Source organism: Bolinopsis microptera, chromosome 6, assembly GCF_026151205.1.
Source record: "Bolinopsis microptera isolate Bmic1 chromosome 6, MBARI_Bmic_1.0, whole genome shotgun sequence".
Classification (NCBI taxonomy): domain Eukaryota; kingdom Metazoa; phylum Ctenophora; class Tentaculata; order Lobata; family Bolinopsidae; genus Bolinopsis; species Bolinopsis microptera.
Genome location: NC_087077.1, coordinates 13,563,530 through 13,590,655, shown reverse-complemented (window position 1 = coordinate 13,590,655; position 27,126 = coordinate 13,563,530). Strand labels below are relative to the sequence as shown.

The 27,126-nt window shown below is 38.0% G+C and overlaps 2 protein-coding genes across 3 annotated transcripts; one reads left to right on the top strand and one right to left on the bottom strand.

The window, feature by feature from the left end:
- Positions 1-639: 639 nt before the first annotated feature.
- Positions 640-26,940, bottom strand: LOC134816686 (uncharacterized). 2 transcript variants are annotated; one of them, XM_063825640.1, is made up of 8 exons: positions 26,739-26,940; positions 26,531-26,605; positions 25,412-25,551; positions 24,934-25,030; positions 8,688-8,780; positions 4,377-4,487; positions 3,705-3,767; positions 640-1,076 (listed from the first exon to the last, which is right to left on the bottom strand). In XM_063825640.1, exons 1-8 carry the CDS (start codon positions 26,830-26,832, stop codon positions 967-969), a joined length of 783 nt encoding a protein of 260 aa, XP_063681710.1. In that variant the 5' UTR covers positions 26,833-26,940; the 3' UTR covers positions 640-966. The 2 variants fall into 2 exon arrangements, with proteins under 2 accessions (XP_063681710.1, XP_063681711.1); XM_063825641.1 differs by having other exon boundaries at positions 4,377-4,484.
- On the top strand, positions 11,101-14,939 carry LOC134817182 (uncharacterized). The gene is made up of 5 exons (XM_063826320.1): positions 11,101-13,018; positions 13,161-13,328; positions 13,471-13,593; positions 13,730-13,910; positions 14,036-14,939. The coding sequence occupies exons 1-5, from the start codon at positions 12,865-12,867 to the stop codon at positions 14,223-14,225; spliced, it is 816 nt and encodes a 271-aa protein (XP_063682390.1). The 5' UTR covers positions 11,101-12,864; the 3' UTR covers positions 14,226-14,939.
- Positions 26,941-27,126: the final 186 nt, after the last annotated feature.

The following is a 27,126-nucleotide window of genomic DNA, read 5'->3' as shown; positions in this document are numbered from 1 at the left end:
CATCTAAATTGCTGCCGATAATGGAATTGGTACATAAAAAATAAAAATATTATTGCAGCTGACGTTCTTTCATTAAGTATTAGCCAATCTTTCAGAAAAAGGCGGTAAATTTCAGCTTTACTCTCCAGAATCCAGCATTCATTTAAATTCGCTTGAATTCAGTTGATCTCGCAGACATGAAACCCTAGTATAGTGAACAAGGGCTTGAAGAAGAAGAAACCCTTTGTTGATTTGAACAATGCGTCAATGCACGATCAAAGGGCTGGAGAGTTGAAGGAGCAAATATAACCGGTGTATTCTCCTCAATCTCTTGATTCAAGCGGCTTGTTTCAAAACTGTTCCTGGTTAATAGTAATACTGTACGCACTTTGAGGTCTACAGTTTAAAGTGTGCCAGATTTGATTGTAGTTTATTGTCCATATTCCTCTATAAATCTTATCTTTGAGATTTATTTGAGCATCTTTTCTGACTGTTCTGTGGTCACAACGTTTCAGTTGAGATACAATCTTTTCGTTTGAGGGCTAAGGTCCATCACTCTCACAGCTGACATTTGACAGAATGAAATCGAAAATCATGAAATTCCAACCAAATCTTATCCTTTGAAGCTTTATTGATAGAACAATGCAATAAAACAATATAACGGGGGGACTATAACAAAACAGTGTACATTGTACAAAGTAAACTCTAAGTAAAGAGTGTATTAACTACAGCAGCAGTATAGTCCGTGTAGCTGTACCATTTGTTATATTACTCTCAATTGTTGTGCGCTTTATACTGATACGCTATTAGTGACATTAGTTAATTATCTATTAAGCTATTACGTTCCTACACTAGATCGCTCTTATCTGACCTCTAAATAATATTTAGAAACTTCGGTTTTCTGCATCATCTTTGGTTTGGGCAAGCTCTCAGTGATCTGCGCGCAAATAACAGCACGTGCAGAGTTACGTGCACGTGCAGCACGAATCAATCTCCTATGTGCATGGCAGAGCTAGGACCTGCACCGTCACCTATTGAAAACTCCATCCCAATATATCTGCGTTTCATTGCACTGTCTATACCCGTCATGGAGGGACCTGCAGGAGAAGGGGTGTTACAGTCGGAGAGAAACACAGAATCAGTCACGTGATATGAGGAGCTCAGTTCATCGGTCAGTTTTAATCAGAGGTTGTTTGTATGGTAAATATGAATATTTATTGAATATGCGGGTTTCATTATGATAAATAATGGATCTAGCTCATGTTCATAATTATATCATGACTTTGATATTTGTATGCTGATGAAGGTCTAGATATCCAGCCGACATCGTGATTTATCCTCACAGAACGATTTTTTATTTTCATTAATCGTTGAAGTTTGAACGATAGTATTATCAATTCATCATTATTCATTATCTATTGCCACAGTCGTTAAAAACATGATCGTTTATACAATTTAGACACTCCTAGCGAGTAGAGAGGGACGATATGTTCGAAACTATAATCTGCGTTTTGATTGGTTTTATTTTCCAAATAGTACGATCATATCAGATTTAAATTTGATTTACGGCAGCTATCCCAACAAATTACCAAAGAACAATCTTCTGGAGTCAGTTATATTATATTAATTTCAATTGAACTAACTAAATTAAACAATAAAACTACCCTAATTACAAAATTCCATTGTTGGTCGGAGCCATTGTTCGGTGTTTTTCTCATTACCATCGTTATGTAAGGTAATGTTATAGTCTGCAATATAGAATGATATAGGGGGGGTCGCTGCCATTTTGCCAAAACTACAATAATAAATGGCAAATGACGACGACCCCCCTGGCCCCCATCCAACTACACGAGTCTCTCAAGTAGTTGTAAACTGAAATAATAGGCTATATATAGTAGTATATATTGTGCTGCGTCTGTTTTAATTACTCTGCAATAATTTAAAGTAAACAGATCTGTTGAACTGAGTTTGTTAAACATAAGAAACTGAGTGTCGTGCTTTCTTCAGATTGTGATTTAAAATATTAAATGGGCATTAAATATTGGACATTACGTAGTCAATGAGCAATTGATATGAACCAGAATAACGTCCAGATATTACCCTATTTACACAAGAAACAGAGTGTTATAGGAGTCATGTCGGTGGAATATCTTACTTTTTATAATGCACCGTGAAGCCGCTGTATGTATGTATTATATATACTAGCAGGAACCCGTCTAACCCTAAAGCAAGTGGTGTCAAGACTCAAGAGACTAAAATAATTATTACCTATTTAATTGGCGTTTTTTACACCACTTTGGGGTCCAAATTTTGGGCTCTAAAACTCCTATTTATTGGCCAATTTGAAGGCCATTAAAGCATTTGACCCAGTCAAAAAAGTTTCAGTTGTATATCTTTTACGGTTTTTGCGGAAAGTCGTGTTAAAGTTGATGCCGTGGTGTCAGTAAAATGGCACGGATAAATAAATATATATATATATATCGTCTCGCTTTATATATAGTAAGATGTGGCTATATCCGCTTTTTTACGAAGAAAGCGAAATGGAGGGTTCATTCAACTTTATGGCGCGAAATGTATTCAAGCCCCAGGCCCAGCTGGGTGGTTTGAATTTGTTTTATTGACTCAAACTGACTTGTATTTTCAAAGCAGGACCAAAAGTCCGAGGGACAGGCATATCGCTGGTATTTATAATCGCAGAGAAACAGATCAATAAATAGCTCAATATCTGGGGGATGTCAAGCAGAGATTAAATCTGTAGGACTTAGGTTACATAATTTACGAGCATTTTTTAGAACACTGCAGTTTGCTACTTACTTTTTCCAGTTGTATCCTATGAAAGAAGTTGATCGTCCGGGCTAGTCAAACTTGTCTTTAAACTGTTTCAGTCTATGCTTTTTAATTTCATTGTGTTCTCTACTCTGTGTTCTCTACTCTGATCGCTAGCCAAATTGAACTTTTTGTTGAATTAATCCCATCTTTTGTGCATCAATTTGTTCTGAACCGCATACTAAATTGGCAAAATAATGGCATGACAACAAGAGCTTCAGTTACAAGCTACACCTCATGGGGGATAATTGTATTGTTTTTAAATTCCCTTGCACAAGCAGTGACCACAGCTCTATGATTCACTAGTCAGTCAGATTATATCCTCGGGCATCACGTGTTTCTAACGTATAATTGAATTATCTGAGGGTGACCAACACTAAATCTAAGGTACGTTCTATCAATGCACAGTTGTAATGTTAACGTTTTGAGTTGGAATATAAATTAAATTTAACTTTAATATGGGTGATGGGTTCATGATGGGTAATGGGTTCGTGCAGTTTTACGGAGATTAGTCATTGACTTATCTCCGGCGTTGTCAGCAGACAAATCCCCGAATAGTACACCTCAGCTACACCTTAGCTACACCTCAGCTACACCTCAGCTACAGTTCCACTCCCATCATCCGTACAGATTGTGCAATTTAATAAACATTAGTCACGTGACCAACTTTCTTATTTTTGCTGCCATTGTTCACCAATCACCGCGTATCTAAGCTTTTGTATGTTCATTCGACTTCATTAAATTGTCATTATTCTCTTTATCCATAAATGTCATATGTAATTTGAGTTCAGTGATGACAGATCTCCTTGCATAGTTCAATGCTATTAAAAAAGGAGCGATTAGTTTCTTTATTGATAGAATAAGCTGTCAACTGTTTTCATTAACTACTCAGTACTCACTTGATGTGGAACTACCACCGTGTTCTCGGGCCGCTTGGGTTTTGTGTCGTGTCTTGAGCTTCTCTGAGGGGGGAATTTAAACTTACTTAATGTCCACAAGTTACCTATGGACACCAATAAAAACGAAAATAATAGAGAATTCTAACTCATGATTCTTCTAACGTAAATGCCAACTTCACCACAACGGCATCATAAAACCATGGCTATGAAACAACCCATGAAAAAACTTTCATTTTTAAAGGCAACCCCAGAAATTGGACGGGATAAAGCAATAGATGTCCTTGTTGTACGGCAGGTATAACAGAGGAACTGAGAGAGCTAGGGTCTGTAATGCTCTACACTAGGGCACTTAATTTGTTCAATAAGTTCAATAAAACATCCACCGTCTTTCTGTGGGGGTATCCACATGTGGGGGTAACCACATGAAAATGTTGAAATTGTTTCAGCACAGTGCTACTGGTATTATTTACTGAACCTGTCTACATATTCTTTTCTCCTCACCTCGTCAGCACAGTGCTACTGGTATTATTTACTGAACTACATATTGTTTTCTCCTCACCTCGTCGTTACTGGTATTATTAACTGAACCTGTCTACATATTGTTTTCTCCTCACCTCGTCAGCACAGTGCTACTGGTATTATTTACTGAACTACATATTGTTTTCTCCTCACCTCGTCGTGTTTTTAGAGGAGATTGAGGTCCCTTCATCTCAGGTACTGTTCCAGTTTGGAGATCTGTGTCAATCCGAACCACTCGCTTCTTGTTTCGAGCTTGGAGACCTGCTGGAAACGCGTTTTAATTAATAAGATTTACTGTGACGACAAACCCACAATGGGTTAACATTATGAGTTTAGTAGAAGAATAATTCTACGGAAAAAAGTATAAACCAAATACTGTCCACAAAAGCATTGATGCACTATAATGATTTAGTCTGTGACGAAAATGAGTGAGGTAACCTATATTTCCTAAGTATATAGCTCTATACTCTTGGAGGCGCTAATATTTGAACCCTTTAAATAATTCTATTATAATGTTTCACGAGATTTTTATCATGTGAATTTTTAGTTTTACACTCGGTATCCTCACATCTTAGTTTATATTTTAGTTGTTACTAAAGAGATCATGTTTTGTTATTGATCGAAACATTTTTTTTGACGTGACCCGTTGTTTCATTTTGTATATAGCTATATACAAATACCACATAGCTATAGCAGGAAGGTTATGAGGATTACATCGTGGGTTGGAATGACCTTCAAAAAGTCCATTTAACGAGTTATTTTAGAAGATCTAGCAAAATTCTGGTAATCTCTTCTCATGCTCAACGTCTAAGATAGTTTCCCATGAGTAGCATCCGCAGTAAACGTTAAAAACCTCACTATTTTCTCACAGTACAGTGAAGATTTCCAGCCAAATTTCACGTAACTTTTTGATCAATGAGCTGTCTGCGAAGATTTCCCATTTTGTACCGGTTCAGTCGCGAATGTTAAACAAGACCATAATTTAGCAAGCTCGGGCTTAAACGGTGGTCGATACATGGTTTAACTAGGTGACGTCAGTAGTACTAGTGCAGTGGATCGTATTCAAACTCCACAATTCAATAGGTCACGTATTATGAAGGAGCTTTATATCCCGTATTTGTCTTTTTGGTTCAGAGTAATTTGTATTTTTTTAGTAGTGGAACAGCAATACTAAGGTAATGGGACTACTGCGGACCCTCTACCGGCCAAACCTTGTTAACAAAGCCGCAGTCAAGGTTCGGTGAACGGTAGTTAAAAGCGCTTAAGGGACATAAGTCAAAATTGGTAGAGCAACATCATGTAGTGGACATCTTAAGAAATGAGGAGTGGGTAGAATGTTAGGTTGCTCCTTTATAAATCGTCTTTTTCTCCGATAATAAGTTGACATCAAGTCTTGAAAATTATTCGAGAAGAATCTCGAATAATTTAGTTGCAGCGTGCCACATGGCTATCTAAACTGCAAACCCTACCCATTGCTGAGCAAGGCCTTTATCTTCTCCGACGAGCGGGATCATCAATAATGAGGTCTGATCGTCATCTACTTACAGCGTTCGATGTCTGTGTGAAGGTAAAATGGTGATATCCTCTGGATCAGGCAGAGGTTGAGTGTTATCGGGATTATTTCTTTAGTAGTGGAACAGCAATACTAAGGTAATGGGACTACTGCGGACCCTCTACCGGCCAAACCTTGTTAACAAAGCCGCAGTCAAGGTTCGGTGAACGGTAGTTAAAAGCGCTTAAGGGACATAAGTCAAAATTGGTAGAGCAACATCATGTAGTGGACATCTTAAGAAATGAGGAGTGGGTAGAATGTTAGGTTGCTCCTTTATAAATCGTCTTTTTCTCCGATAATAAGTTGACATCAAGTCTTGAAAATTATTCGAGAAGAATCTCGAATAATTTAGTTGCAGCGTGCCACATGGCTATCTAAACTGCAAACCCTACTTTATCTTCTCCGACGAGCGGGATCATCAATAATGAGGTCTGATCGTCATCTACTTACAGCGTTCGATGTCTGTGTGAAGGTAAAATGGTGATATCCTCTGGATCAGGCAGAGGTTGAGTGTTATCGGGATTATTTCTTTAGTAGTGGAACAGCAATACTAAGGTAATGGGACTACTGCGGACCCTCTACCGGCCAAACCTTGTTAACAAAGCCGCAGTCAAGGTTCGGTGAACGGTAGTTAAAAGCGCTTAAGGGACATAAGTCAAAATTGGTAGAGCAACATCATGTAGTGGACATCTTAAGAAATGAGGAGTGGGTAGAATGTTAGGTTGCTCCTTTATAAATCGTCTTTTTCTCCGATAATAAGTTGACATCAAGTCTTGAAAATTATTCGAGAAGAATCTCGAATAATTTAGTTGCAGCGTGCCACATGGCTATCTAAACTGCAAACCCTACCCATTGCTGAGCAAGGCCTTTATCTTCTCCGACGAGCGGGATCATCAATAATGAGGTCTGATCGTCATCTACTTACAGCGTTCGATGTCTGTGTGAAGGTAAAATGGTGATATCCTCTGGATCAGGCAGAGGTTGAGTGTTATCGGGATTATTTCTTTAGTAGTGGAACAGCAATACTAAGGTAATGGGACTACTGCGGACCCTCTACCGGCCAAACCTTGTTAACAAAGCCGCAGTCAAGGTTCGGTGAACGGTAGTTAAAAGCGCTTAAGGGACATAAGTCAAAATTGGTAGAGCAACATCATGTAGTGGACATCTTAAGAAATGAGGAGTGGGTAGAATGTTAGGTTGCTCCTTTATAAATCGTCTTTTTCTCCGATAATAAGTTGACATCAAGTCTTGAAAATTATTCGAGAAGAATCTCGAATAATTTAGTTGCAGCGTGCCACATGGCTATCTAAACTGCAAACCCTACCCATTGCTGAGCAAGGCCTTTATCTTCTCCGACGAGCGGGATCATCAATAATGAGGTCTGATCGTCATCTACTTACAGCGTTCGATGTCTGTGTGAAGGTAAAATGGTGATATCCTCTGGATCAGGCAGAGGTTGAGTGTTATCGGGATTATTTCTTTAGTAGTGGAACAGCAATACTAAGGTAATGGGACTACTGCGGACCCTCTACCGGCCAAACCTTGTTAACAAAGCCGCAGTCAAGGTTCGGTGAACGGTAGTTAAAAGCGCTTAAGGGACATAAGTCAAAATTGGTAGAGCAACATCATGTAGTGGACATCTTAAGAAATGAGGAGTGGGTCCCTTAAGCGCTTTTAACTACCGTTCACCGAACCTTGACTGCGGCTTTGTTAACAAGGTTTGGCCGGTAGAGGGTCCGCAGTAGTCCCATTACCTTAGTATTGCTGTTCCACTACTAAAGAAATAATCCCGATAACACTCAACCTCTGCCTGATCCAGAGGATATCACCATTTTACCTTCACACAGACATCGAACGCTGTAAGTAGATGACGATCAGACCTCATTATTGATGATCCCGCTCGTCGGAGAAGATAAAGGCCTTGCTCAGCAATGGGTAGGGTTTGCAGTTTAGATAGCCATGTGGCACGCTGCAACTAAATTATTCGAGATTCTTCTCGAATAATTTTCAAGACTTGATGTCAACTTATTATCGGAGAAAAAGACGATTTATAAAGGAGCAACCTAACATTCTACCCACTCCTCATTTCTTAAGATGTCCACTACATGATGTTGCTCTACCAATTTTGACTTATGTCCCTTAAGCGCTTTTAACTACCGTTCACCGAACCTTGACTGCGGCTTTGTTAACAAGGTTTGGCCGGTAGAGGGTCCGCAGTAGTCCCATTACCTTAGTATTGCTGTTCCACTACTAAAGAAATAATCCCGATAACACTCAACCTCTGCCTGATCCAGAGGATATCACCATTTTACCTTCACACAGACATCGAACGCTGTAAGTAGATGACGATCAGACCTCATTATAATTTGTATTTTGCTGGCCCTGCATAGTCGATGCCTTGTAAACAAACGTTTGTTTACAGAATGAAGCTGTCCTGTTTTGCAGAAGTTGGCCCACATTTTAGAAGTATGATTTGATCGATTGTGGGCCAAATCTGATATTTCCGTACTATACTACAGTTGAGCAGTGTTATGGTGTTTATACTTTCATAGTTTCAGAAAAACATTATTACACAGTACACACTATACACCATGTACAAGTCTATTCTAGTATATCATGTAGCTGCGCTTTTCTGTGTGGTAGCTCAATGTACTCTGTAAATATTACACAGCTAAATAGTTCACGCTGTTTTTTGTTATGTTGTTGTGTTAATTTTGAATGTCCTCTTTAATTACGAAATTCAAAATTATATTCCTTCAGAAGAAATTTGATTCGTTATTGTTGGTTTTGTACAAGTTGAAGAAGGGGCTGTAAATCAGGGAAACAATGAAAAGTCACCAGGACAATAATCACCATGACAATAATCACCAGGACAATTATAATCACTACGAATAAAACATAAAAACAATGACCTGAAGTATCAGCCATCTCCATATCGTCTTCACTGGAGCGATGGAAACAAGGTCCCTCCCAACACGACAGTTCATCGTCAGCGTCTGTGCCTCCTGAACATTAAAATATGGGTAAACTTTAAAGCCGATAGGAATGTATAGAATTAAATGTAAGTTTGCGAATACTAAAGTGTGAATAATTTTAAAGCTTTAAGGTTTAATTGTAAATTGGTATTTGATTAGATTCAAATGGATCCATTGTGAGGAATACCCCTTCTATTAACGAGTCTGGGCCCGTAGAACTATTACTTGTATTACGTATATCTCCAGAACTTTTACCACTTACCCATGCTTTTAGTATTAATTATACACTAATAACATGGTCTATAACTTTCACCCAACGTAATGTGTCATGATGTCGATTCTTTTATATTCTCATTGCTGTATTGTTTATTATGTACTATTTGTAAAAGTTTCAAATCAAATCTTTCACTATACAGATGATTTTATGTGAAAAAAGTTGTCAACTATTTTGTAGTATATTTTACTTTAATTTTACTTATGTTACCATGACAGTCTATGTGGTCAGAGCCGGTAAGCTAAGCTCTCAAGCATAGTCTTAACCGTGGTGTTGCTTGCTGATACTAGCCACTAGGTATTATATATCTTGTTCTGAATGCAATTTAATTTGTTCATTCATCATTGATATAATAAGATATTAATATCTTAGTCTGAATATATTTGAATATTAAGTATCATATGCGTCGTGCGCGTGAAAGAAAAACAGCTTGTGATTATTGTACAAATCGTATTATTCTTATGCACAGCTTATGAAAATTAATATAGCCACTTTTAATTTCAGTTCGAAGATGTTAACTCACTTAGGTCACCTTGGTTCATAATATAACTCTACCGGTCGTTGGTCAATCCCCAGAATATCACATCATATTATCAGAGTAAAGGACAACACCACAACTCCTGGCTTAAACTGTCGTGTCCACCTGCAAGCTATTCAGCTGACAGGAGTTGTGTTGTGCATTACTCAATTCAATTGTTCAGAGTATGGTGAGGTTATCTCCTTGTTAATATGTACACTGTACATTTGTTAACATGTACTACACTGTACATTTGTTGACCTGTACACTGTACATTTGTTGACCTGTACACTGTCCATTTGTTGACCTGTACACTGTACATTTGTTGACCTGTACACTGTACATTTGTTGACCTGTACACTGTACATTTGTTGACCTGTACACTGTACATTTGTTGACCTGTACACTGTACATTTGTTGACCCTGTACACAGTGCAGAGTACCTTTGTCGACACTGATTACGATATCATAAGCTCCAACTTAATCACGAAACCATCGCCGATTTATAATTGACAGATTCGCATATTCAGTCAACGTTCATCAGGGACAAAAGGAAATCGCGGCATGTACGGAATCGCGATTTTTCCCATTATTTGCGACAAATTTGATGTATAGTTTAATATACCGCGAAGTGAAATTCGCGGTATCGCGATTTTTGGCCAAAATCGCCGCGAAATCCTTTTGTCCCTGACGTTCATGTCTGAATTATTGGCAATTAAGATATGCTGAGCTAGCCGTCATCGTAAATAGACGTTTATTCATCGGTACCGTTTAACTTTCAGGAAATCAGTGTCATAATTGACAATCAAGACATGGTGTATATTTAAATGTTGTTAACTTTTGTGTGTATATCTACAGATCCCCTCCAAATGTGAGGCGTCACATACCGTTAAGCAGGTTCAGAGGTCTGAGGTTCTTTGCGGGTCCTAAAGGTTTGCCACATTTCTGTAAAGGAGTAAGAATATTTTCCATAATATCAGTCACTGATATATGTATTGATCGTAAAACACTGATTTACAATATCTGAGAATGGTGCGCTAAAGTTGGTTCCTGCCTATTTCAAGCGCTCAGTATAGTAACAGTAATTAGTCTTACGCCATGTTTGGTGATTGGTCCAGTGGTAGATATAAACAGCTGTGTAAATTATAAACAGTTGGATCAGTTGCAGGTTTGAGGTTTATGTATTTTATCACATCTTTGCAGTTTAGCGAACTTGAGTTTTTGCGAATTTACGGCTGGAGGAATTCATGACGCAAATTTTTGACATAATCCAATTTGAATTGTCAAATGAGTATTCAGTGATGGTAATTGTGTAGCTCGACACGTACTTAAGTTCAAAAAGCCCTGAAGTTCGACAGAAATTAGTACGGAAGTTCGACAGATCCTTGGCGAACTACACTGCGTGAGTCAGAGTAGCTCTTTTGCGTGGTTCATCTGGAACTTAAATTGTATTTGATACATTTGAATGTATGAATAGCATTAACAATGAATGCTCACACATTGAATATAATTGTATCTACAAATTCGCTACCTCAACATTCATTGGAGAGGTAGAACAGCTGATATTTTTAATATTTAAATGTGTGTCCTTTCTTTTTTGTTTTAGTTTGTTGGTCTATTTCAAATGTTCAACAGGGTTGTAATAGCTTTGTTGAAGATCAGAGAAGAGTTGAGGAATTGAGGGACAGCAGTCTGACACAATGTTTAAAAAATTCCTAAGATTCCAACAGTTTCCAACTTTAAGAACAATAGCATTCAATAGATCAACCTCCTCGTGAGCATCAGTTAGCTTTAGTTTTTCTTGATAATGTTTTCAATGCTGTACATTTTATACGGGTAGAGTGCAGAGTTATTCATAATATTCTAAAATACTATACAGGAGAATTAATAATTATGTTTTCAAGCTGCGAACTGTGAAAGCTAATATGTAATAGGCAATAGCTAAGGTGTCCTTTAAATTTAGAGTAGATTGTAGTGATGAAGAAATAATATCCCATTGTATTGTAGGAGTCTATCAGACCTTGCTATAATCATAAAGCACTTTAAAACTTTTCTGTTTTCCATTTTATGAAAAAGGCCTATTAATGTTGCTTCGCGCCGATAACTTAACCTGAATTTTCATAGGAACTATCAAGCTACCACTAAAAATACGTGAGTCTTGATATCTAAGATTTCTTTGTGAATAAATAAATGGGAACATGGATAAAATTTCCAGAATGCAGAATTGGTCCATGCCAACCAGGTCTGAAGCTGATATTGCGAGGTAATTTAGTATTAAAGTAATCATAGTAGACATGGTTCTGCATAAAGATTCCGGTAAGTAGAGGCCGGGTGCTAAAGAGGTCGGAACGAGGAATTCTTAACTCGTTAATCGTCGTCAAAATCATTTTGTAGTCGACCATAAATTGGTAAAGCACTGATTGTGAGCTTCTTCATTGGTCAACTTTAATTGTAAGAGATAGACGTATTTTAAACAGGTACCCTGTAACAATGTAACTTAAAACAAACATTTCATAACCACTTCAATAGCTTGCCCCGTAGTTACGTAGTAAGAACGTTAATGAACCACCTTTCAATTAGAGGGCTATGTTAACTGCTTGAGTGACCTCTCTCCTTTTTTCACGTGACGAGGGCACAGTTTAACATTTAATTACCACTTCCAAAGCTCCGAGAAACCATAAACCACTTCCAAGACATCACCTCAAAGCTGTGTGATTGTGTTAAAGTCTCAGTACCTCAAAGAACTCGGATGGTCTTTGACTCCAGATTCCATCAGCTACAAAAAACAGCGAACATGGTCAAATAGACCTCACGTAATTGATATTACGATCTTATATAATGCAATTATGCAATCATACACTGCTACTATCATTAATGAGTCGCTCAGTATGCTGAATCGTTGTGTTGCAATCTTTACTTTTTTCCAGTATGAATTGTTATACATTATAAAATTAGCAAGTCGCCGAGGTGAATAAAGCAACAGTTTTTACCTTCTATTCATGATAATATGGCTCATCATTTAGCGAGCTGGTGTTAAAATTGAAAAACTAATAATTTTTAAAAGGTGTCATGATAATTGATAATGATAGTTGACTTATTCAACCTTTCCATTCTATTAATTCGATGCCATGTTGTCGTAAACGTTGCATGCCTCAGTTGGAGTAATTGAAGTTTTCATCTTAATTTCTTATAATAAACTAATGGCGGTTATCACATTGAGATATTAATAATAAACAGTTTGTTTTTAATCGAGAGTCACGAAGCTAAAAGCACGGTGTATAATCGGACCATATTATAACTAACAGTAACATTCCAATACCAGGATGAGGATAAACGTAGAAATATGGAACATATTCGTGGTGAGCATGTTGTTAATGTTGCTCTACGCGGCCCTGAATCCTGCCTGCTCTGTCATTAACACTGCCCTTCAGGACAGCGATACTCAGCTCACTTCTAAACTAGGATACATTAGTATGAGTGAGTTAATAACAATATGTTCATTTTGTAAAAGTGTAACTGTTAAAGCTTAAATCGATGAAGAAAACAACATAAATTCTGAACACGATTTCGGGAAATTCGTTAAGAAAAGAAAAAAGCATGACAGATTCCCATCACGCAGGTCTAATGTCGCTGGTATCGATAGTAGGGGGTATAATAGCCCCTCCCCTACGGACAGTCATGGGTTACAGATCAATCATGGTTTTCTCTGCACTTCTCCATATGGCAGTTTACATTGGTATGATAATTCTCACTGAGTGGGCCGTTCTTATCGGTTCTATTGTAACAGGTATGGGAAACATTCGATATTAGTTATATTCGAAATTTCGAATACTTCCTTTACTAAAGTTTGATAACTTCCCGCTCATAGTTCATAAAAAATGCCTAACAGTACGATAAACAACAGTTGACCTTAAATGATTTCACTCCAGGTTTGGGCGAAGGAATAATTTGGGTTGTTATCCCAAACTTTGTGACGATCACTTCGGAACACAGGAACATTGAAAGAAACTTGAGCTACCACATGTTTATATATAACTTCAACGGAATCGCTGGTAAGAGTCGTGATTCTCCGTAAGAGTCATACTTCGCATTTGTTCACGATTCTGTTGTTCAAGCCAATTCTAGATGATATAATGGTCTAAATGATATTAATCTAGATAATATTAATAAACTCGATGTTCCCCCTAGGTAACATTCTAAACTACCTCTGTCTCGACGAATCCACTGCGATAACAGACAGCTCCAGAATCCGCTACTTCACAGTTTGCACTGTGTTCACTTTGCTCGCATCACTGCTCGGTGGTGTCGCAGTCTGTTCTCCCAGTAGCTCTGACCAGTTTTCGTCTTTGAACGAGGACTCTGATTTAAGGTATGTTATTTCTTGAATCACCGCTACATTACTTATTTTCAAAAGCCGAAGCTTTAAAAAGCCAATTTTGATAGATTATCTGCTAAGAATCAAGATAGAAGCCATAATCTTTAACAAACTCTCAGGTTAATATCAGATATTGAGCCAGACACAACAAAACTCCTACCAGATTCTGACACCGAGAAAACTATCGAATACAACTCAGAGGAGCACTTTCCCCAGACCCTTTACCAGCGTTCTCTAGCCTACATTCGGAACCAAGCATCCGGGCACTTACAATCAGTAGCATGCACCTTGGGGCAGTTTCCACTCTGATGGTAATAGTGCCCATGTGTATCAGTAACACATACGACGACAGACACCTGATACCCATCCTGGGAGGGGCTATAGGGATCAGTAGGATGGTAACCACTGGGCTGTTCGACTGGATGGCCAGGATGACCAGTTACACCATGTTACAATACCTCCAGACTATAGTGTCGCTGATATGGGTGATGTTGGTGTTTTTAGTGTTCCCGGATAACTCCCTACATGAGCTGACACCAGGTGAAATGCCCCTGCTCCTGGTGGGAGATTGGGTGGTGTACGTTCTGGGGATCCTCACTGGGTGTTGTCTTACTTGGTTGGGTGTTCTGGTCACCGTGGCAACCGGCAAAGTTTCCACGGATAAAAAAACTATGAAGGGGTTCCAGCCAGATATTCTGTTCGCTTATACTATGATAGTTTGGAGTATTGGTAGTACGGTTACCTTGGCTATCACACCTTATGTCAGCCTCTATTTCTTCTGTTGTTTATCTTTTGTTGGTATAGCTGTTAACCATTTCTGTTTTTGTAGTGATTTATTGCCATATATTGGACAAATTGTTAAAAAAAATGTAGATAATAAACCTATCAGCTATTGAGGATACCGTTTTGTATTAAAAATGAATTTGTTTACTCTATTTTATAATGATACTACAGAATGTCCCAATTTTGATTGTGACAACATTGATTTTTTCATGAAATGATATTTTGAAATTGTTTTGAGAATTTATAGTTTCAATGAGAGATAGTAAGCAGTAAATTGACTTTTATAAAATCCAGCAAGAAACTTATCCAGTAATAAAATTCTACAAATCATGTAAACTAGTGTATGATACAGCGCTGCTATCTATTGAATAAAACAAATAAGATAATCAGAAAAGGAGTACAAGGTGTTTCAAAATGATTAAGATCGTGAGATTCCAAGAATAGCTTTACAGTTTACATACCTGAACATTTCAGATAATAGGATAACTATCAATCAATTTTGAAGCTACTGTATAAATTGTTGCTAAGGACATGCTTGTTTGTAATTGTATTATCATCTGGAAACATCTCGTGTACTCCATTTTAACGTTCGGGAAATAAAGGCAGCGATGGTATTGGTGATGTTAAGTACCTGCACCCTCGTTATCTAGCATGGAAGCTAGATATGTACCTCGCTCTCTGCTAGTCAGTAGTCAGTTATATTGGTCATTCGAGCCGAAATAAGGGGAGAAATTGCTCCAAGTGTGACAGTCTCTAATTTGCTGTACTATTGGCGATTACAACTTGAGGTGACAAATCTATGCTTTCAGTTGGCCTGTTGCCATGAACCACAGCGTTGATCCAGTCTCTTAAACTTTTCATTCTACAAAAATACAGAACTGGATTGAGTGTTGCGTTTATAACCATGCTCGCAACATCTGATATCAGCCAACTGTAGTAAAACATGAACTTGCTTCCATAGAAAGGTTCTGGATAGTCTTCTGGATACTCTAGTTCAGTTATGAACCACAGAATGTTGTTCAGAAAACAGGGGAGGTTGCAGGCCAAATGAAGGATTGTGAATATTCCCATGGTTACTGCTGCTTGGTGTTTTTTCTTGTTTGTTTTTGAGATTTGTCCGTTCCGGAACAGCATGAAAAGGAAGGCAGTGAAGCTGATGGTCGTGATAATCGGGGGACAACCCACACCGATGGAATGAATCAGCTGGTCGATGTACGGAAGAGGCTCTTCTACAACATCGTATAAGCAGTAGATATCCGTGAATCTGTACATAAAAGTATTATCGTCTTCCTCAAAGATTAACACTATTATAAATCGAATAGCGAATAATCCGGAGTAGAGAAGGAATGAAAATATCAGATATCTTCTTCTGATCTGGTATTGGAGGAAGATCAGCTTGATGGACCGTGAAACACTCAGCAACATCACCAGAAACATTGACATCTGTTGGAGGTAATAGAAAGCCACACTCCATCCTTTGCAGAATATAGTTTCTCCGAAAACTCCCGGTCTTCTGGTGTTAAAAAGAGCTACCATGACTGGTATTTGGACAACACAAGTACAGACATCAATGCTGCACACGATCGTGTAGATCAGATTTGAAAAGTTCTTATGTTTTACGGAGTAGAAGTAGAGCAGGGAGACAATGTTACCCGGGAGACCGACTAGAGTACAAAGAGTGAGAAGGAGTGCTAGAAGGGTGTCACATATGTTGGATAGTTCACTCGACAAGAACTCTTTCAAGTCAGGCGACGTGTTAGGAGCGACTGTAGTCATAGCAACTGTAGTGATGTTGTTCATCTGGGGTCTGGTTATCTCCGCCTATGAAGAGATTCAAGCTGGAAACAAAGCGCTTCTGAGATGCTTTGGCTAAATGTTTGTAGGCGAGATTAAAGCGAACTAAATTCTATTTTTGGAACAAATAAGGGTATAGTTAATACTTTAATAGAAGTTTAAGTGGTGATGATGATCCTAGTAAAAGGGTAATCTGCAGCAATTTACATTTTTTTTGTTTACCATTAAGTCCAACAAACTGCTATCTATTGCGATTAAACGAACTAGGAAATACTCTACCTCTACAGTCTACAACTTTACACTGATAAACGCGGAAAATATAAGCAACACGCCATGTTTGTGATGAGCATTACTATTAGAATTAAAGACCTTAAAAAGCAATAAATGAGTGTCAGATTAGCCAAAAATAAATTAACAACCGGCTATTGAATAAGGCACCGTTAACATATTATGAAAGCTAACCTAGAGGGAGTGGGTTTGGAATAGGCTAGTGTATAAACTATAATTAAGTTGGTGTATAATTACTTCTCAATGGCGTTAACTTCGACACAATAGGCTCACAGATGGCGGAGGTTTATAAAAAGGGTCCACATCTTGGTTACATAATACGAGAACCGCTACCGTAACAACTAACGAGTGTGTCTGTTAACTACCCAGTAATCGAAGTTATTTCACGAGGACTGAGTAGTCCGTAGTCCACGACTTACGAGTACTGAGTAGTCCGTTGCGGAAGATTGCAATTGACTCACTGGATGTGGTGTTGTTCCAGTTATATTAAATTCTAGTCACTAACGAGTTGTTTTGCCTCATATACCAGTTTGTGGTTATACAGTCCAACTGCTATACAGTATACATGCAGTATAAACTATAAATTGATCATCCTTTCAGATTTTACATTTTTACTATTTATTTTCCTTACCATCCCGTTATATATGAAATGGAACTTAAGGAGCCTGAGTACCATTAAAACTTAAATTTTGATCCAAAAATTAAAATTAACTAGCATAAAATTAATTAGCAGCCCAAATTGTGAGAGGCTAAAACTACAAAATGCCCTTATTATGAGCAGTAGAGGGCATATTGCACAGAGAAGTGCAGTCCATAGGAGTGCTGATAAGATTAAATAATGGATCTGAACTGAAGATAGGAGAGCAAAATAGCCGCGCGGAGAGCCGTTAGAACATTGCGTCATTCTATTAACCTGGTATAATTTTTATCTTTTGTCAGTCATTGTTACAGTTCATTATAGAGATAATTTATATCAATATATAACTGATCAGCGGCCGATTCTTTAGTTAATCCTCAGTCCCAGAAGGCTAATGTGGTTTGTAGAAGAGATGCTAATTAGGTGAGCTAAGGAACATTTATTACCTCACCTACGATGTGGGCAGTGGTGAGCACAAATAATTGGATCGCAACACCCCGTGCAATCGTCTATATCGCTCAGCCTTACCAATCAAATGAACACCGTTCATCCTTAGTCTTACCAATCAAATGAACACCGTTCAGCCTTAGCAATCAAATGGACACCTGAATGATATACGATATCTGTCGCTGACTTTAGTGAAAAATTGAGCACAGTGGTTATATCGGGATTAGCTGATATAACCACTAATATTCTGCCACACTAGAAATAAAAACAAAATGATGCAGATTGTAGCCAATTGCGTCAGTCAGTTCGCTCGCGCCCCACTATTGCATAGTTACGCGGCATTGCAGTCGGTTAATCTGGGCACCTAAAAAGTATGAAAGTCGATTGATAACGAAGTCAAGGGTAAGTGTAACTTACATCTTGTAGTAACTGATAAGTACCTATTTATTTAGTAAATTTAAATCGCGTCAAAAAATATCCTACACAACCGAAGATACAGCCGATTAAAAATTTTCTCGCACTAAACACAACGTAATATCACCAAAACCGATAAAAAATGCCGTTTTTACAATCTTTGCACGTGCACGTGCGTATAACAACTTAATAACCCTCGTTACCATGGTTACTACGCAACTTCCTATTTCTCGTCTGATTTGCACGTGGGCGGTCGTACATACATACATTCTACAGAAATAATTCTCTGAATTATATAGTAGAGATATATCAGTAATGATGTAATGACCGGTAATGAGCGCTTCCCAAACACACAAGGATATATCTTGTGTTCTTGGCTAGTATATATGAAACATTTGACACGGAGTTGTGGAGTGAGCTATGTGCCTCGCCGGGCTAAAGTAGTGAATGTCCTTGCTGTAAGGCAAGTTAAACAAGGAACTGAAACTATTAGGTTCCGTACAGGCTCAACTCTGCACCCATTTCAATATGTTCATATGCAAGCCTCTTGCTTATATATACAGGGTGGCCCATAAGTGACTACCCACACGCAACCTCTTAATAACTCACGTAATTCGTCTCCAAATTGCACCAAAATTTCAGAGATTATAGATATGGGTCAAACTTAGATTTCCTGAAAGTTTCGTAAGCCACGCCCAATTACAGTGGGCGTGGCGTGACACTCCCTCTTTTTCACTGTATATATACCATTTTATGTATACCATTTTATATATATTATATATAAATGGTCCACGACAATATATATTATATATAAATGGTCCACGACTTCCATTTTAACAAGACTTTCCGCGAAAACCGTGAGAAATATAATTTTGAAACTTTTTTGGCTGGGTAGAATGCTTTTATGGCTTTTTGGTCAGTATAAAAAATAAAAAATCGGCCAAGGAATAAATAATTTAGGTCCCGAAAATGGCCCAGGTGGTGTCAAAATCACAAATTAAATAAATAATATTTAATGTCTCTTGACACCACTTTAGAGAATCACGGGTTCCTGCTAGTTAGTTTAACGTATCAATGGCAGCTACTCGTGCTGATAAAAATATACCATACTCGTGAGCAGTCCTCATGATCTGAGATTGAACCCAATCTCTCATACTTTTCATTCTACAAAAATACAGAACAGGGTTGAGTGCTGCGTTCAACACCGTACAAAACACCTCAGAAATCACCCAACTGTAGTAAAACATGAAGGTGCTTCCATAGAAGTTTCCACGATATAGTTTGGTAACGAACCACAAAGTATTATTCACAAGACAGGGGAGGTTGCAGGCCAGAAAGAGAATGGTGAACATTCCCATGGTCACTGCAGCTTGTCGCCTCGTTTTGTTCATCTGTGAAACTTTGCTCTTTTGGCATAACACAACAATGAATATTATGAAACTGATGGTGGTAACTATTGGAGGGATGCCAACACACAGGGCGAAGATCAGTTGGTCAATGTATGAAAAAGGTTCCGTTTTGAGATCATAGAAGCATTGAACATCCTCATGTCTATACACGAACATGGTTTGATCTTCTCTCCCAAAGATCCACACCATCGTGAATCTAATAGCGATGATACAACTGTAAAGAAGAAAAGAGACGACCAGGTATCTTCTTCTGATCTGGTATTGAAGAAAGATCACTTTGATGGACCGTGAAACACTCATCAACAGCACCAGGAACATTGACATCTGTTGAAGGTAGAAGAAAGCAGCATTCCAGGCTTTACAAAATGTAGGTTCGGCAAAGACTCCTGGTCTTCTGGTGTTAAAAAGAGCTATCATGACTGGTATTTGTACGACACAAATACAGATATCAATACTGCTCACCAACGAGTAGATCAGATTGGAAAAGTTTTCTTGTTTTGCGGAGTAGAAGTAGAGCAGGGAGACAATGTTACCTGGGAGACCGACTAGAGTACATAGTGTAAGAATGACTGCTAGAAGGGTGTCGTATATTCTGAACTGCTCTTCTGACAAGAACTCGTCTACATCAGGAGTAGAGGGAGGTAGCTGTGTCATCGTGAAGGCTCGTCTGAAGTTGTTCCGTTAATTTACCTAATTTTGAAAAAGTATTTAGCTCTGAGTCGTGAAATAAAAGTCCGACAAACACAAAATTGCTAAAACAGAAGTCAGACTCGTAAAATAATTAAAAATGAAAATAACAACCTAACATTATATGATTAAACATAATCTGTTTAGTTCAATTCAAACCTATAGATATTCGTTCGTTAACCGCTCCAACAGCATAAATATAACATCTAAAATACAAAACCGCGAAAGATAACATCGAGACAAAAGATATCAGAGAAGTTCCTAAAACCTAAAGCTTAAACCGGTAAGAATCTTACTAAAACGAGAACGACAACACCACTATTGAACAATTGCCCATTATCTCGACCAGCAATAACACACTGTTAGAGCTGTGTATGAGGAAACTTTACAAAATGGAAACCCCAACAGGTACTGTTAACACTTTGAACTATTCTAACGATTAATGTAAAAACGTTCCACTCAGCTAGGCTTGAACGACTTACAGCTGAATGGTAGGTCTCAAGCCATGACTGACTCCGTTGACGACAATTAGTATAATTACATTTGGCAATAGTCCTCAATTCAGTAGAAGTTGTTCCACTTGTTTTAACGTCCAAATTGCATGTTGGCTAGACATTCCTTGAGTGCACTTAACGACACAGAGTTGAGGGTTGGCTCACAAATTTAAAATTTAATGTATCTTATATTTGTGACTCACGCTTTAAATTATGGGAATGGCACGTGTCCAAGTGTGCACGTGGGTTTAAAAGGGTGGACGGTGATGATCATCCAGTTTTTAAAGCTCATATTAATAAGACAGGATACTTTGGTACAAAACTAGTAAGTGTACATGTTTACTCAAACTGCTGAAACATAACTTCAAAAAATGGCGTGAACTAATTTATGTCAACAGTCTCCTAACGTATTTTAAAGTATCATCTCCCCCATAAATTCCTTAGCACTCTTAAAAAATTAAAACAAATACAATAAGGTTAGCAAAGTCCAATTCCCCCAGGTTCGTGACTGCACCAGTCCTGATAAACGATTAGACTTAATTCAATTTAGGAAGACCACCCACAGAAATATTCATTTTATATTGTCCGATTTTTGTTGATTTTATTTGTATGATTTCTAAAAACGATAGTGATGCTAATCTCTTGTTCAGTCTTCAGATAAAATAAGTATTCAAACTCAATATGCACTATCTATGAAACTTTGGCTGACTTCGGTGAAATTATCTTCTTCAAGAATGGAAAATCTTTTGGTGGAAATTCCAGCTCCCCATGCCAAATCTTACCGTCGGCGAAAAAGAGTTCAGAAATTTAAAGGGTTCTTACAATAAACGGGACAGGGACTTGCTTAGGTTCTATTTTTAAACAACAGAAGATAGTATGAACTGTATCACAGGTCAGGATGCTAATAAATGGTTGCTAGAATTTTCGAGAATAAATACAGCGGGAGATTGTGGTACACCGAGACATTATTAAGACGGTACGTGCTAATGAGGCTCTCAACCTCATAAACCGAAACAATGTGAAACATTCGAATTAAAGGACTGAATATTGATCAATATTGATCCGTATAGGTCACTATGACAGCGGGGTAAAGTTAGAGAAATGATCAGGAATAACCAATTTCCGAGGACCTGGATATAACCTGACTCTGTCTGGCACCAACGTCACAGGTGATGACTTGGTGACATCACGTGGTGAGGTGACGAAATTACAATTGTGAGAAATTTAGAATATTCCCTTTTGTCAGCTACTCAATTCCGTTTTATCAATATGCAGAATCATTGCATGTCCCTGCATCACTTATTTGGGAAATAATTTTCTAACATTATAAAAATTGTATTCGAATAACTGCAACGAATTTCTACCACCACTACCAGTCCCAACAAATATAACAAGATATTTTGGGATCATGATATCAATACATGCGACGTGAGTGAGCTGCCCAATTTCACATTATAACCACTGACCGACTGACGTTACCATTTGGCGCCCCGGACCGGCACACCACCGCTGAAATTTTGAAGAAAACAAAAGTAGAATTTGCCCCACACGCCCAGGAGGTTTTTGTATCCCAAATATTCTTCCGCGTTGACTGAACGTTCAATTAGCCGGGATATGGTACATTTTGATGCCAAATCGGACGATTTCTCGTTAAAAAAAGAGGTACAATTCGGGACAAAAGTGCTCCCCTCTAATGGCTTTCTTAATTAGTTTTAAACTAATTACAAAACTATAAATCTATTACATTTATTGAGGACGATGAATAAGGCATACACGTCGTAATCAAGTCGTAATTTTGCTCGCATCCTAAAGTACGTTCTCTTGTATCAAGCAAGCAAAATTGAAGGCGAATTAATTTGTGGAGGACCCGATCCTGTAAAACAAAACAAAACCAATTAATAAATACTCTTATACCCTTATACTGCTATCAAATGTTGCCGTGTCTTATACGTTCCTCCCGGCATATTAATGGCAATTTCCACACACGCCGATGGGCTATTGCTGAAATTCGAGATCCATGGATCATATCTGGTCAAATGGTTCTAGGCAATTTTATTGCTTAAGATGAAATTAAATACGCAGGTAGTAACGTACATGAAATACGAAAGTTAGATAAAGTTAAGGCGAATTATAAACCGCAACGAGATAATAAACGTCCAACTAGTAATAAGCAGACATCACGATTATGTTTAAAAATTGGGTGATTATTTTTTATGGTCTTTTCTTTCTTGGTAAGGTTTCCTGATTATTGATTTGTAATGTGAACTGATGTAAGAATACATTAGTGTAGCCACATTATTATCATTAATAAGTCACAGAGTCATGTTATGACGTTAACAGCTCCATTTCGTCAGAATCCATTAACTGTAGGATCCCATCATCCTGTCATTGATAATCGCTCTACAACAGCTCCACCAGCAGCTGACTGACAACAGGATTATAGTGGGGGTAAACTAGAAATATAAACATAGTTTATGACGCAAAGTTCTGTTTAAAGTATCGTATACTGGTGAAATATCAATTTGTTGTGGCCCAAAATAACTCGTTATAACCGTTGGAAATGGAATATCATAATTACAAGTAATAATTACTACAGCTTTTAATAGGTTAATAATAGTTTAACACTAGGACCCTGAATTTGAATGATATCATGTCGTGATTGGAACTTTATGCCATAATTTTATATTCGTGATAACGATATTACCTAGTAAACTGAAAGAGATGAACTGGTTAAAATTGCAAATTTGGACATTTAACATCTGCGGAGCAATGAACCAGATAACACCAGTTCTGTGGATTGTTAGCGCCAAGCAGCGGTAACCATGGCATTATTCACATTTCTCTTTCTAGTCTGTTTCCTGAACAACATTTTGTGGTTCATGCCTGAACTAAATTATGAGTCTAAATATCCTGAGCCTTTCTACACGAAGAAATTCATGTTTTTCTACAGTTGGGTGATTTCGGATGTTTTTTGCACGGCGTTGAACGCAGCACTCAATCCTGTTCTATACTTTTGTAGAATGAAAAGTCTGAGATAAGGAGATAGGCCTTTAAAAAAATTTTATTCGATTTTGAAAATCGTGGACCTCGAAAAATCATCAAGAAACGAGGTCCACGATTTTCAAAATCAAATAAAAAATGTTTAAAGGCCTATCTCAAAATTCTGCCCAGCTCATCTCTTCTAAATGATCCCTAGAACATATCCTGAAAGTTTCAGGGCGATTGCTCAAACAATGTAGGAGAAGAAAGATTTTTAGACTCGCTTATCAGGGCACGCGATCAAAAATCGCTCGCGCAATCCAATTACACAGTACACACCCTGCACGCGCTGACCTTTGACCGGCAATAATTTCGGCTAGGAACGATATTTTTCCACGGGATCAAAAGCATCTGATAGATATTTCTCCCCTTTATCAGAAACAACTAAAAAGTCGATTTTGAGAAAATTTCCATGAAGACCCCCCCTGCCCCCTTAAAGTGGTTGTACGGTACGTACTAATAAAAAACCTCGTACCGTACGTACTTTAAGCCGGATACGGTACGTACTTCTCATCTTAGGTTAACAGTAGCTCTGTACAACTCAGGGTTAATTCAAATATTGCCTTTCAATGATATGACCTGTAACCAATCAATCGATGCAACAATTTTGATTTCAACTATCTTTTTTATCTTCAAAATAGTATTCGTTAATCGTTTATCTTCAGTACTCCGTTTTTATCAATTGCTTTGTCAGTGATAGTTGTTAGAAGATTTATCATGTTTATTAATGTTATTAAGTGTTTGGGTTTTGGGATGGGATAAAATCGATGTGAGTCCTGCTAAACCGATTAGGTAAAAAAGCGTTAACCTGTTATTCACTGCTTCCATCTAAGCTTTGAACTACCATATATAATTCCATACTATAATTGTAGCTAACTTATTGCAAAAAATATATAATGAAATTTTTGATCTCCATACATGGCAATGATTGGCTGAAAACTGTTGAACTTGCTCTGTCAGAAAATGCAAAACATTATGAAATATTGAAATAGTAAGATAACAATAAAATATTGGAATTAACTTACCAAGGTCGGTAATGTGACCGAGACTGAGAGAGCTATCACTACTAGCGTCACCCACTGACATGGCCTCCTGGACTGTGTCATCACTTGCTACACTGATCTGGAGAGTTCACGTGTTAATGTTTTCTTGATTCAATTTAACAACGGATTAAAATTCAGCAGTGGGATCTCATTCTCAACAGTGTGCCGAACGATTATATAATCAAGTCCGCTACTACGTTATATCGTTTATTTTAGGTCATTAAGGACAAGCGTTCCCGAGTTTAATCAACATAATTTCAGGTGACCTGTAATTTTTTCTCAAGCTGACTAAATTCAATTGCAACAGCCCATTTGAATAATTATCAAAACGTCAATTTCTACTCACCAAATACAAATTGAACTAACCACGTGCAACCCAAAATTACACGTGGAACGAATTATAATAATTGGCAATTATTGCACGTGCAACTGACTGCGCGCATGCGCATATTGAACTCACCACTTGAGAGCTGCCAGGGCTTGTAGGCGTTACGTCCGAACTCTCTGATATGTGGACTGTAGGTCTGTTGACTCGCGTTCTCTTTACTTTACGGTTCTTGCGCCGTTTTAGCTTCTTTCTGGGCGGATGTTCTGCACTTTCTGAGACAAAAGTCAGGTTGTCAAGAATATTGGAGATTATTCTTCACTAATTTGAAGTGTCAACTCTATACGGCCTCTACCTCTCGCTCGATTTTTTGGAGATAACTTACGTCACCTTCTTCAGCTGGCTTTCAAAAAAATGAATATTAAAACAGGCGAGGTTTTACAAATTTACGTATCAACGGGTACACCGGAACCTTATCACATTTACTTTTTTATAAACCCGGCAAGATTCACTGTGAAAATTGCTGAATCACTTTATTTGTCTTAAAAGTAGCCTTATATAGTAAAACCACGATTTACTGCACCCCGATTTACCGCAAACACCGATAAAAATCGGGGTTTTACCAGACACTCAAAACTCTGAACTCACCTAAATTACTAAATACCAGGCGACTAATTGAACCATATAGATCAGTGAACATGTTCGTGAACATAGTGCAAAAAGACAAGATTAAGAAGCAAGTTATTCAATATTCAGTCCAATACAGAAATACTGCAAGGGGGTGTTTATCTAAACGGCGGCAAAAATGTTATATAGTTAAGTTACCCTCATGACTAACACCTATTATGGTATATAAAATGAAAGTATTCTGTATTTAATAATCAGTGACCTACCTACAGGGGAGGGGGGGGGGGGGTTAAATGTCAGTACACATACGTTGGGTCTTAAAACATATTCCTAGAATGAGTGATAATAGCAAGGCATACTCGAATTAATCATTTTAATCAGGCACTCAGTGACTGAGAAACGAGTCTAATGTATGTGTACTGAATTTTGACCCCTCCCCAGTATTTCCAATTAACAGCGATAAACGTTGGTGAAACCGAAAAGTCCCCAGATGCCTTGCCCATTTGCCCAATATTCGCGATCAAATTAATTAGTTTTAAACATCCAGTACTGAAACCATCGTCCATCTGACATAATGTTTTGTGGTCAGCGGAGTTTTAAACCGCAGCTGAATACTTCTAAACTCACTGGGTATTGATAAGGTTGAGAGTTGGTGGCAGAAGTAGGAGTTAATATCGTCAGATTCCTCCCAAGAGTTGCAGGCTGAAAATGGGTCGGGTTAGAGGGAGATCAGGAGATCAGAAGGAAGTGAAAAGCAACTTCTCAGATACAATGAGATAAGGGGTCGGGTCGTTCACATAGGTGACCAAAATGTTTGAACTGAAATCTGACAAACCTCTATTGGAGCAGGTACCATCAGAGGTGATATCCTGAGTGTCACCAAACAGTTTGTGTTTCCGGCTCCTGCCCCGACTCTCTGACGTCATCATATGTCACGTGTTATCCACGTGACGTCACCTCGTTTCTAAGGTGACGCCACAGTACTCCATGGTAAGTTAGTCCGCGAGTTTTCGTATCATAGCAACACACTTCATGCTTTGACGTTCAATTGATTAGTTAGACTGTTAATAAAAGGAGTTGGGTAGATTTTCTAATCTTAATAATGCAACTGCACATCAATTCAATGATGGAAGAAAAGATAGATATGTTAACAATTTACATCAATACTCAGGTTAAGGGTGAGATTTAGTAAGGTATTGCCTCAAACTTACTATTTGCAAGAG

Coding starts and splice junctions, on each gene's coding strand:
- LOC134817182 (XM_063826320.1), top strand. CDS start 12,865: ATGAGGATAAACGTAGAAATATGGAACATATTCGTGGTGAGCATGTTG. Junction 13,594..13,729: donor TAACTTCAACGGAATCGCTG/GTAAGAGTCGTG, acceptor TGTTCCCCCTAG/GTAACATTCTAAACTACCTC. Junction 13,911..14,035: donor AACGAGGACTCTGATTTAAG/GTATGTTATTTC, acceptor ACAAACTCTCAG/GTTAATATCAGATATTGAGC.
- LOC134816686 (XM_063825640.1), bottom strand. CDS start 26,832: ATGATGACGTCAGAGAGTCGGGGCAGGAGCCGGAAACACAAACTGTTT. Junction 25,031..25,411: donor GCCCTGGCAGCTCTCAAGTG/GTGAGTTCAATA, acceptor TGAACTCTCCAG/ATCAGTGTAGCAAGTGATGA. Junction 3,768..4,376: donor TCCTCTAAAAACACGACGAG/GTGAGGAGAAAA, acceptor TTCCCCCCTCAG/AGAAGCTCAAGACACGACAC.